At 44.9% G+C, this 12,485-nt stretch overlaps 1 protein-coding gene across 7 annotated transcripts in view; it reads right to left on the minus strand.

Annotated features, from left to right (window-relative positions):
* The window catches only part of ADAMTS9 (ADAM metallopeptidase with thrombospondin type 1 motif 9), a 135,655-nt gene that overhangs the window by 55,162 nt on the left and 68,008 nt on the right, over positions 1-12,485 (minus strand). For 6 of the 7 annotated variants that reach the window (XM_073351003.1, XM_073351002.1, XM_073350999.1 and 3 more), the window contains 8 exons: positions 11,725-11,889; positions 10,097-10,261; positions 8,987-9,106; positions 4,830-4,934; positions 4,514-4,681; positions 4,006-4,293; positions 2,765-2,926; positions 1,989-2,165 (listed from right to left, as the gene is read on the minus strand). In XM_073351003.1, coding sequence (XP_073207104.1) covers positions 1,989-2,165; positions 2,765-2,926; positions 4,006-4,293; positions 4,514-4,681; positions 4,830-4,934; positions 8,987-9,106; positions 10,097-10,261; positions 11,725-11,889 — 1,350 coding nt within the window. The remainder of the gene's footprint in view (positions 1-1,988; positions 2,166-2,764; positions 2,927-4,005; positions 4,294-4,513; positions 4,682-4,829; positions 4,935-8,986; positions 9,107-10,096; positions 10,262-11,724; positions 11,890-12,485) is intronic. The other variant, XM_073351004.1, reaches the window with a different exon arrangement.

Genomic DNA, 12,485 nt, shown 5'->3' on the forward strand with positions numbered 1-12,485 from the left:
TCCACTGACGAGTTAGAGCAAACTTTAATTAACACAAGACTAAGAACACAGTTTAGGACTGCATGCACCCCAGTGCTGCAAGACTGATTCTGCACATCTGACCCAGCTCATCGACACCTGGCATCAATGGGAGGTTTGGCTGGGGAAGGAATGCAGGATGGAGCCCTGTCTATCAAACACTGGGGGGGGCAGATTCAGCTGTGGTGGAAGCGGGCACAACCCCACTGAAATCGATAGTTATGATAGAGTTGTGTACAGCCCTATGATCTGTTCCAGAAAAGACATGGTGATAATGCCAAATGCTGGAGGACACCAAAACCCAACAGAAGAGGCTAGCCATCTTGCTTGGGTCTTGCAAACATTCAAGCACATGAAACAGAAGTTAGCAGCAATTTTCAGGACGTAGTTGTGGGAGAAAACAACTGCCTCGGGGACTGAGTAGTGCTCAGCTCGTTCAGTCAGCACCAACTATCCGTATAAAAGTGATACATTAGCACCTCAAATTAATCACTGTCCCTTGTAATGATGAAGCACCGTATAAATACTAGTCAGCAATGTTATGGCTATCACATAATTCACTGAGGTATGAAAAAAACAGAAATGTTACCAAAAGCATCCACAGAAACTACAATGATATTAAACTCCAGCAATGTGATGTTAAAACCATAGTGTTTAAGGAAGTCAATATATTACAAAAAGGCCTCATTTTTTTATAAAGTGCTTTCAAGTCAAATCACCTTTAAAAAACCTTCAGCTATGTTTAACAAAATATACAATACATTTTGACACGTGTTTGCATGTCATTTTAAAATGGTCACATCAACGGTTTTCATTTTATCTAGCCAGTGTCCCAAGTCCCACACTCACTTTGGTGTAAGAGCACCTGTTAGCAACCAGCCAGGAGCACTAGAATTCCACCTGTCCTCAGGTGGAGAGGGCCTTTTATACAGGAAGTCAGTATTATTCTGTGGAGTTCACCTTGCAGAGCAGACAGATCCCAGGCTGGGCAGGGTAGAGTTTTAAAGTACAGGACACTATATAATGGTCCCGATCATCCCCTGCATTAGAGCCACTTTGCGCAGCTGGAGCCGTGGACGGAACACCGCAGTGCAGGAGAATCATCCCAGTGGCACAGAGCCAGCATCACCACTCCCATTCCACTCCCCTCCCAGAGGTTGGAGAGGAAAGGTGACCTAAAGAAAGGGGGCTTCCCTACTTCCTGTTGATCCCCGGCTGCCATAATAGTCCCACACGGGCAGCTAGTGTAATTTAGAGCAGTGGCTGGGGATCGGACCAAGGATCAGAGAAATATGCAAGGGTAGCTTAAAACCACTTTAAGCCTGGCCCCTCATCAGTTGCACTATATGATCCACAGCTGAGAATAAAGGACATTATATATATAAACATACATGTATATATATAGAAATACATATACATGTATATATGCATTATACTAAAGTAGGAACGTGCCTGTGTTTTCTGTATGGGTGTGTATATATTTATAAACTAATACATACACACTTATAAAGACATATACTTGCGAATGAGGGCAACTTAGCACCAAAATCCTCCCATAACTATAATTTTTTTTGCAGAGAAAATGCAACATGGGCAATAATAAGTGCACAATAAAATATTAAATATAATCAAAACTTTCGTTTAAATTTAAATATACTGCTTAAAATGCCAGGTTTTAATTTGCATGCAAAGAACTCAGTCATAACCAAGACTCGTAATGCATGGTGCTTGCAATGTAATAAAATGTACAAAGTTGGTTATCTAGCAGAAAGTGCCTTTTAAATTAAAGGAGTTTACTTCGCTAATGTAAGCCCTTCCTGAATGCGTCACTCTGAGTCTACTGTAAATAATCTTCTTTAAGTGCAGTTTTATGACACAAAATATTAACACCTGGGCTTTAAGCGTATTAGATTTGTTGTTATGGAACATCTATAAAAAGAGTCACAAAGATAAATATGTGATGGTCATACCAAGCTCCAAGGACCAGAATTCCAGGCAGCATCTCTAGGACAGTCCTGCATATTGCACCGCTCACGGTCTGGTGGTTTGTCGAGAATTTCACAGCTCAGATCTGGAAACCGTTCACCATTAGGGCGCTGACACACCACAAGCCTTGTTCTTGTTCCCGCACCACATGCCTTTGTGCACTAGAGAAAGGAAATCAACAGAGTAGTTATAATATTAGTAATTTACATATTGAGCATTGTCTGCCCCAACCTCCATTGAAATCAACGAGAGTCTTTCCACTGACTTCAGGGTGGGGCGAGACAGGCCCCAGAAGAGGGTGTTGGTATTTTTTTAAATTTCAGAAGGGACCAGAGGTTTTGGGGGCCGCTATTTTTGGGTACTCAAAATAAGACACATTAAATGAGACCAACTTTTAGAAAGCGCTAAACATCAGCCAAGTGCTTTTGAAGATGTCTGAAGCTGGACACTAAACTCACTACAGCAGGTTGACATAATTCAGATGAGTAGCTTTTCTCTCAAAAAATGGCCCTTTTAAATAGAGTTTTCAAAATCTGTCATTGTCCGGAAATGTTTCTGCGATGTGCTTAATTGAAAACATTACCAGATTCTTTACAGAACTGTTTCAGTTCCCAAGAACTCGCTTTTCAGTAAACGAAACATTTTGTTAACCATTGGCAGTATTTTTTATTTCCAATTTTCAACTCCCCGCCCCGCCCCCCAACTGAAAACCTTGGCGTATGTCTTTTTAGAGACAGGAAAAGTTTAACTTGGTTCTCACCTCTCCCCAGCTGCCATAAGCCCACTGCGGACAAGGGCCAGATTCACACGATCTCTGCTCAACAGGTTTTGCTTTCTCATCACAGTTACTCGCAGTGTATCCGTTTTCATCCTGGCACACCACAACCCGCCGCTGGAATCCCCCAGCACACGTACTAGAGCACTGCAAAACACAATCACCCACGATGCCATCAAGTCCAGTTTGTGCTTAGCTTTCACTGGCTCTCCCGAAGGACCATCAGAACACTCAGCTATGGGAGTGAGCTCGCGCAACAGGAAGCAAAACCCCCACCTCTCGCCAAAGGAGCTAGAGTTAATAGACAAATGTCAGGTCTCTGGCATTAGCCTAACTAACATCCTTTTACCTTTGCAGCATAGGCGCCGACTCCGTGGGTGCTCCAGGGCTGCAGCCCCGCCGATCAGCTACTCCCCCTCCCTCCCAGCGCCTCCCGCCTGCCACGAATCAATTGTTCAGTGGCGTGCAGGAGGCACTGGGGGGGAGAAGGGGTAGAGCGAGGACAGGCACACTCGGGGGCGGGGCGGGAAGAGGTGGGGCAGGACCTTGGGGGACAGCTTGGAGCGGGGGCAGGGCCTGGGGTAGAGCAGGGGTTGAGCACCCCCCGTGAAATGAGGAAGCTGGCACCTAAGCTTTGCAGTCTACGTGAATCAAGCAGAAAAGCCTGTTTTTACAAACATTAAATCCCCCGTGACGCTTTAGGCCCCAGCTCAGCAAAGGAATTCTGCATGGGCATAACTTTAAGCGCCTGAGCAATTCCAGTGACTTCACTCAGATATTTAAAATTCCTCCCATCACCTTGCTAAAGTGGGACCTTAGCAATGCACTGTTTCAACTCTGCGTTCACAAGTTTTTTTAGAAAAAAATAAGAAAGTCTCAATTGTGGTTGGTCGCTAGCCCTGAGCAAGAAGCAGAGCTGAGCTGCCCCAGGAGAAGACCAGGAACCATACGATGACTCAAAGGCACCATCTGGTCTCTAGTAAGTCCTTTGTCTCAAGGGAAGTAATGCTGCCAGCCCTATGCCCGGCACAGATTACTTACTCTGCCATGCCTTCTGGTGCTTTGGAGGAGCAGAGCTAATACACGGGCAGAGGAATACACAGAGGCTTGAGTCATATGGGTAGTGAGTGCAGGGGAGTAAAGTGGTACCTTGTTGCACATCTGTGCAGGGGGAAAAGGAACACAAGGGTCATAGTTTGACCTGAAGTGAATAAATTGACACTTACAGCACCCCATGGGCCAATTCTCCATTGGTTGTCTCCTGGTATGTGCGCGGGGCCAGTATTCTGGTTTGGGTTTCCCCCCGGGTGGGATTTCGGCTGATGCTCCGGGTATGGGAAAGGGTGGATTGGCCTGCCGTAGTCATGGATGTTCTGACAGGAAGACACAGAGCAATCCTGGTCCGTTGCCGGGAGATCATCTGGATCGCATTCACTTCTATCGACCACCTGATCGCTGTAATTCAAGCAGACCACCTGCCGCGTTGCCTTACCTTGGCCGCACGTCACTGAACACTGCATTGACAAGTGGAAAAGAAGACACTTTCATTTCCAGCCTGGATAGATGTTTTTTAAAATGAAACCACTTGCTAATAAAAAGAAGTTGAAACATCTCAACTTCCTTGCCTTTTACCTCAGAAGAGCACTGGATGACAGAGTACATTGGAAATATATGACATAAATTGCAGGAACAGGCCATATAGATTATACTGTGGTAAGAACTGGATTTGCTTACAGAACTCCACTCCAGGGCTTTCCATTGTCCACATGGCATTACGGAGCACACTTCTGTCGCTGAAGGCTTAGGGAGATGAAAACAGGCAGCTTCATCAGCCACTGATCCCTGATCATCACGACAGCTGACATATCTCATCCTGGTACCTTTCCCACATGTCATCGAGCACTAGGAAAGATCAACAAGTAGTTTAGTGAGAAGTCATCTCCTGTCGTTCAAAGGCACAGATTTTGGGATAAAAATCAAATAATATAATAATAATCGATAACAAAAAACGTGTCATTTTATAAAATGTAGCCAGTGACCACACACTTACGGGTGTCCAAGATCCAAATCTCCATTGTGTCCTGTGAACACTGGGCATAGATCTTTTCGTTTCTGGAGCAGCTGGACGGAGAGGACATGCTGCTATTTCACAGTCCTACCAAACAAACGTATGAGAGAAAATGAAAAATATGCTCCAGGTAAGTAATCTCCACAATGTGGTTAAGAAAGAAGGAAAAATATACTTTGCCCTACAATCCGCTATTTACAGACTCTTCACTTTAATAGAGGCAGGTTCTGCTCTCAAGTCCTCATGACAGCTCTGCAAAATTTGAAATCAATACATTGTGGGGGGCGGGGAAAAGAGGGGAACCGACAGCAGAATTGCACTTAGCTTTTGATTTGCCAGTATCCTCACAATCATATGTCATCTGCATTTATGATGATGAACTTCCAAAGAAAGGAGTTTGGGGGACAAGAGTAGAGATTGTCACCAAGAGGGCAATAGGCATTCCAGCCCCTAACAATTTTCAATGGCAGTTGGGCTCCTAACACCCTTAAGCACTACTGAAAAATACCAGCCAAACTAAGTTTTTAAATCACAGGAAAAAAACTGGACCTGGAGCAAATGTATTTAACATAAGTCACGCTGGTTTTGGAAAGAATGAGACGAAAATTTAACTTTCCTCAAGTACGTTCCAAATAGGGAACTGTCTGGTCAATGTCTTATGCCTCTTTCAATGAGGCTTTCACAAAGCAGTGTGGCCAAGAAGACAGAGCACTGAACTGGTACTCAGGAGTCCTGGGTTCAATCCCTGCATCTCCCACTGGCCTGCTGGGTGACCTTGGGCAAGTCACTTCACCTCCCTATGCCTCAGTTTCCCCAACTGTGATCTAGAAATCTATTCACTGATCAATGACTGAAAACTCAACCCCCTTCTACTGGTGAATGAAATGCTGAAATCTCTGCCAAACGTACCTTGACTGAAACAGAGTCTCTCGAGTGTATTAAATGTAATAAATAATCCAAAATAATTGGAACAGAACAAGGAGATGGAATGTGACTGTACATATTTCCCATGATGAAAAATGCTTCTGTTTTGCAAATTACGTAATTTTAGCACATACTTTCCGCCTCTGAAGTAAGATACTGTATTCTGTACCTCTGCAGAACTTTCCCTATCTAATTGCATCCAGATACCATCCACACTGTGATACACAGAGAAGCTGAATTTGGATGTAGGACTAGATGTTATTCTATCCTTCTCAACCGGAAGCATGATAAACTGATGAGTGGACAGTATCAGGAGTTCTGAGAGCCAGAACTGATGAGGTCAGGCAGGGGCCATCAGTATAATCTGAGCTGCTTCTTGTCTTACCTTCCTTAACATCTTTGGAATTAATGGAAAAGGAAGGAAAGCCTACACCTAAAACTACAAATTGTAGATGTTTCTTCTGTGCAGGATTTATCTACACATGGAAGTAAGCTTCCTATAAGGTCAGGGTCATGAACCAATGCATAGGATATAAAGTGGGAATAATTGAAGCAAGAGTTACCATACCAAATTTGGTGCATCTAATGTATTTGTAATAATTTCCGAGATCCAGGATCAGATGACAACCTCTTTTCTTTTTTGGTATGAGGAAATAAGGGGGATATAAGCCCTTTCCCACAAATTTTTGAGGTACCCATTCCGTCGCTCCGAGATTGATAACGTCATCTCCCTCTTGATGCATAGTGCTCTCATGAAACTAGTTACTAAAAAGGAACTATAAGGATGGGAGGCACAGATAGAAACTGAATGGTGTAACCATCCTCAAGACATGAAGAATCCACTGTAATCCAACCCTCCTGGGACAAAAAAGACAGATGGGAACGAAGCGAGGGAGGAAAAGGTATAGATCCTTGTAGATTAGTCCAAGATCATTGACTGTGGCATCAAATCTGATGCTTTTGCATCTTTCCTGATTGTGATGTTAGCAAAGAGGATGATGGACCAGCTCTCTTCTTTTGATATCTCAATCTCATCTAGGATTGGTGAGACGATCTCTGTTGATAAAAGTTTCAGAAAGGTGTAGTGTTCCAATATCTCGAGGAAGAAGGGTGAAGACAAAATTGCTTCCTTCTAAATACTAATGTGTATAAACTCAGTGATCTAATAGTGGATCTTGAGCCTTTCAATGAGTGAAGACACTCATCCATTATAGTACTAAAAAACTGTCCATTGAATGGCAAATCTTCAATGGTTGCCTGTACTTCCTTAGGCAAGCCTGATGCAGACAACTGTGATACACATTTCATAGCCATTGAACGGACACCAGTATCAGCAGCGTCCAATGCAACCTGCAGTGCGGTTTTCGCAACTGAGTGACCTTCTTCACAGATCGATCTGAATTCATTTGTAATTTCTACAGGTATCTTGTTCTTAAAATCAGACCGAATATCCCATTGAAGAATATCTTATTTAGACAGCATGGCTTGATTATTAGCTATCCTAACTTGTAAACAGCGAGGAATCATTTTTCCATCCAAAGAGGTCTAGTCTCCTTGATTCTCTTTCTTTGGGTGTTGACTTTCCTATTTGTTTTGATTTTGCATTTTCAGCAGTGACAAGTGAAGATAGAGTCGGAGGAGTATAAAGATACTCTAAACCCTTGGACAGTACTGGATATCTATGATCAGCACACTGTGAAGTAGTGGCAACTGAGACAGGAGTAACCCAGAGATCCTTTGCCAGATCTAAAATTCCTTCATTTATAGGTAGCGTGACTCTACTCTGTGATGCTGTTCGTAAAGCATGGGCAGATTATTTATGTATACAGTAACTGGAGTTCTTCAAGATGTTTTGTCCTGTGGGAGCTCCATGTCAGGATGTGTGTGCATCTGCATGCTCTTGATTGGAGAGGGTTTTTGTCAGCAATGCCCTGTGCATCCTTATGGTCTGGTAGGAGGTTATGCAGGGAGGAGAAGACCCTCCACTGCTCCGTTTTCTATTCATGGAGCCCAGATGCAAGGACAGCAGAGCAGAAGAGAAGGAGGGTGGGGAGTGGAGCACAGGGACAAAACATCTCAAAAAAACCCTCCTGTTCCTTACAGATAAGTAACTGCTCCTTCTTCGTCGAGTTATTGTGCCTAGGGCGACACGTAGCCTGCCCACACTCACCAGCCACCGCAGCTGAGGACTGGGGACAGGGCACTGCTGGCCAAGAGCCAGCACGCAGTGGGGGGCTGTGCTGACGGCAATGCAAAATTGCCTCATCATCAGCCTTGCACACCCATCCCTATTGTTGGCCACTGGACCCCACCCTCAGCCCGCACTCACCACTGGTGGGCGGCTGGCGAGAAAGGATCCGGCCAGCAGCAGGACCTGCCAGTACGGATGTGCGGGAGACAGAAAATATGGGACAATTTGCCCGTTTTCAAGAAAAAGCCAGTATAGCTGCAGGAGGGCTTAAAAACGGGACGTCTGGTCACCCTAGGCATGCTCCATGGTATAGAACTGACAATAGGAAGCCCACTATGGCTTCGACATCAAAAACAGAGCATGTGACAACTACAACAAGGCTGTACAGATCCATTTCACGGCATATGTACACGTTAAATCCTCACCAGATCTGGCAAAAATGCACACTGGAGCACCCTGCCCGCTGCCAGGTTTGCTAACAGAGAGGCCATGATCTACAAGCTCTGCTGCTCTTGTCTGAGATCTGCCAAAAACACTCAAGTTGGCCACCGAGGGTCCATCTCCACTGCAATTAAAACCCCGGGACTAGTCCATGCCAGCTGACTCAGGCTCACAGGGCTGTTGAACTGTGGTGTAGACATTCGGGCTCAAGCTGGAGCCTGGGCTCTAGGACCCTGCGAGACGGAAGGGTCCCCAAACGTCTACACCTCAATTAAAGAGCCCCACGGCCCGAGCCCTGTGAGCCATGTCAGCTGGCACAGGCCAGCCGCAGGTGTCTAATTGCAGAGTAGACCTTATGCCCTCAGCTGGTATAAATTAGCATGGTTCCACTGAAAGTCAGTAAAGCTATATTGATTTGCAGCAGCTGAGGACCTGGCCCAGAGATCTTCAAAAGAGCAGATCTTGGTATTGATTTACTAAGCCAGGAACAATTAATAGAGAGGAAAGGCGTGCTTATTTTATCACTCCCGCAAGAGGCAATGCCTGGACGGGAACAAGAGATGAAGAGAAGTGTAACATTTACCTGTGTGTCCGTCGGTCGAGTAGCAGCGTTACACTCATTGTCATCCACTACTGATACATACGCACCGACAACACATTTCACTGCTCTCATTTGGTAGCCCTGCCCACATGTCACTGTGCACTGGGAGGGGGGAAAAAAACAAGACAGACGTGCACGTGACTGAATAAAGATTTGACCTGGAAAGTATTAAGCAGGGGTAGTGTATTTGAAGCGCATCATTTCTTTCATAACATCCACCAAAAGTAAAAAAGCCATTTTCTTCTACTTCGGTCATTTCAGCTTAAAAGGAGGTCAAACTTAATTCACTGCTTCTGTCGGAATCCTGCATGCTTCATTTATCATCTTCAAATATGGATGTATGAGTGTTTAAATGATTTCCCATTCTGTGGGATATGAATTTAGTGTAATCCCTGTCACATTGCTTTGCATGCAGGCTGTGCAAGCTTCCAGTAACATACCATGATCATGAATGAAAGGCATTGTGCCAATCAGTAATTTGTGTGGTCCGGCTAATTATTATTATTTTTTAATAACTAAATCATAAAAGTTACAGCTGTGGTGGAAATCAAGAAGGCAGAATCCTCTGGAAGAAATTAGCACAGATTGCTTATTTTCCCTTTGTGAAAATTAATATGAAACAGACAACAAAAATGAAGGCAAGATTTTGAAAAAGGGCTGCGGAAAGTCAATGGGTGCTGCACTTAGGAAAATCAGGTCACTTATTATTAAAAGGAGGTAATATTGCCTAGTGGATAAAGCACTGGCCTGGGAATCTGGGCACCAGTTCCAGCTTAGCTGTTGGATGACCTTGGGCAAGTCACGTCACCCCTCTGTGCCTCGGTTTCTCCATCTGTAAAATGAGGGTAATGATACTAATCTCCTTTGTGAAGTGCTTTGAGATGCCAAGCACTGCATCAGAGTGGGTATTGCTATTATTTAGGTGCCTAAATATGGACTTCGTAGTCTAAGCTTGGAAACCCATTTTTGAAAATCTTTGCCAATCTGTTATAAACACAAATGAAATTTAGCATGGTCCTGCTACTGCTGCCAGCTTTACAACAACAGACCATTTATACCAGGAGCAGAAGGAAACAGAGTCTCTTACATTACCTGTCCCCAGGGTCCTACTTGCCACGCCGCACATTCCTGCTGCTGACAGGTCTGCACAGAATCGGGCTTACTCTCCGGATCACAAAACCTGTCATTTAATCGATCTTCTCCAAACTGGCACCAAGTCTGGCGATGTTTGTGCCCTTTCCCACAGGTTACCAAGCACTGCAAGGAGCAAATCACAAACTCGAGGTCAGATCCTTCGCTGGTGTCAATGGAACTATGGTGATGGACACCAGTTGAGAATCTGCCCGTGATATTAAAATCAGACCAGAAACCGCCACCAAACAATTGTTTGCTTAGAGGTTTGTCTTTAACTAAGAGGAGTTGGTTCATGGCACCAACTGGAGCTTAGAGACACCTATGAGGGTCAAAACAAACATACAGTGAGGGTTGAAAATAACATCAAGTCAAAGAACATGGAGAAAAATCAGGATTATTATTAATCACCCTTTTTGGGAAAATCAATGTAATGTACAGTGCAACTCATACAGGATTCAATGGGCTGGATTCTGGTGTAAACCTGGTGTAACTCCACTAACTTCCATGGGACTAGCTCAGCTTTACGGTGGTGTAACTTTCCCTGCGTATTGCTAACATCCTTGTTATTCGTGATGTTGGCTCCCTAGAACTTCTGAAGAAGTGCCAGAAATCAAAGGAGCAAATTATGGATGCTGTAGCATGAGGGCCAAAATGGGAGGTGTGCCGGGGAGAAAGGGTGCAGAAGCCCTTGCCTCCAAACCAATCCAGTGCAGAAGGCAGCCATGATTTGTTTCCAGGGACCAAGGAGCCTGGAAGGCCACACCCAAGCACTAGGTGACAGGACTGCTGGCAACATCTCTGCTAAGATGTAGCAAAGTGCTCCTCTTTCCATGTTCCCGCCAGCCCAAGCTTTCCAAAGGCATCACAACTCCAGAGGCTGACGCTCTCTCTTCCCGTTACATGGCTCATGTTCTTAGGAGCCAGAGCTGGATCAGAGTCCACTCATTGAGGGAATTTTCCTCCATCATCTCATTTCTTTGACTCTGGAAAGAACACGACCCCTGGAGAAGTGAGCCTTGTTTCGATGAGCTGCTGAGGTTTCCGCTTGTGGAGCTAGGGGGCAGGAATTTCCTTCTCCATGAGCCCCCTGTCAAAGGCTACAGAGCACCCCTGGAGTTGAAGTAATGCCTCATTTCCCTATCGAAGGCACATGCTTTCCAGAGAGAAAAACGGTCAGTGGATCTGGAGGCTTAGGACCAAGGACGCTGCTTCCCCACTCCTCCCTCTATCCTGACTCCCAACTTTTCTTGTGTGCGGGGGTGAAGAGAGCCCCCACAGAGCAGAATGCTGCTACGCCCACGGGGCATAGGCCTCTGTGTGACATCTTTCACTCCTTTCTCACAGCAGAACCCCAGGGGCTCCAATGTGCCCCCTCTAAGGGAAAGAATCTGGTCTTTCGTAGCCATTCATTAGTCATCGGTACAGACAGGCGCATCAGCGCAGGCTGACTACTAAGTGCAGTGTTGCTGTAGCCGGGTCGGTCCTAGGATATGACACACAAGGTGGGTGAGGTCATATCTTTTATTGGCCCAACACCTGTGGGTGAAAGAGACCAGCTTTTTGGTTTTAAAACAGTGGACACTTACTTCTGACCAATCCCCTGTTCTCCACTGTGGACACAAGAAGTCACTACAGCGCTGTACAACAAGCTTCTCCTGCCGACTGCATTTACTGTCGTCCAGAACATCATTGAGGGTGTTAACGCAGATGGCTCGTCGTCTCCTTGTGCCACCACCGCAACTTTTAGAGCACTGAAAGAGAAACTCAGTAAACACACCTGGGAATTGTACTCGGGGCCAGGCCAATAGTCTACCTAGTCCTGTAACCTGGACGAGAGATGCAAGAAACCCCATAAAGAACAACTGTACAAAAGCGCCCCCATGGGGTAAATTTCTTCCTAATCCTAGGCAGCTGATGGCTGGTTTTGACCAGAAGTACAAAGGTTTGTATCCCTTATATATATATATATATTAAATCTTACCAAGCACAATAATATCTTGTGGCAATGAGTTCCACAGGTTTCATCATGGGTTGTGCCAAAAAAAGAATTCCGTTATTAGTTTTAAATTTGTGGCCTTTCGATTTCATTCAACTGGTGTCTCTTTATACTTGTATTATGAGAAACGGTAAATAGCAGTGGCCTGATTTAACTTCTTAATACCAATCATTGTTTTACATCCTCTACCATTTATACCAAGGTGCCATTACACCACTCGGGCACTTTACGTGGCCTCAAGATGTGTCAATGCCAAAACGGTGTAAAGGGGCCTCAGTGTAAATGAAAATGAGGCTGCATAGTATTTTAAAAAGTAAAGCTATTTATATTGCAGTCATGAAACAAAACCCT

Source organism: Lepidochelys kempii, chromosome 7, assembly GCF_965140265.1.
Source record: "Lepidochelys kempii isolate rLepKem1 chromosome 7, rLepKem1.hap2, whole genome shotgun sequence".
In the NCBI taxonomy this organism is placed as follows: Eukaryota; Metazoa; Chordata; order Testudines; family Cheloniidae; genus Lepidochelys; species Lepidochelys kempii.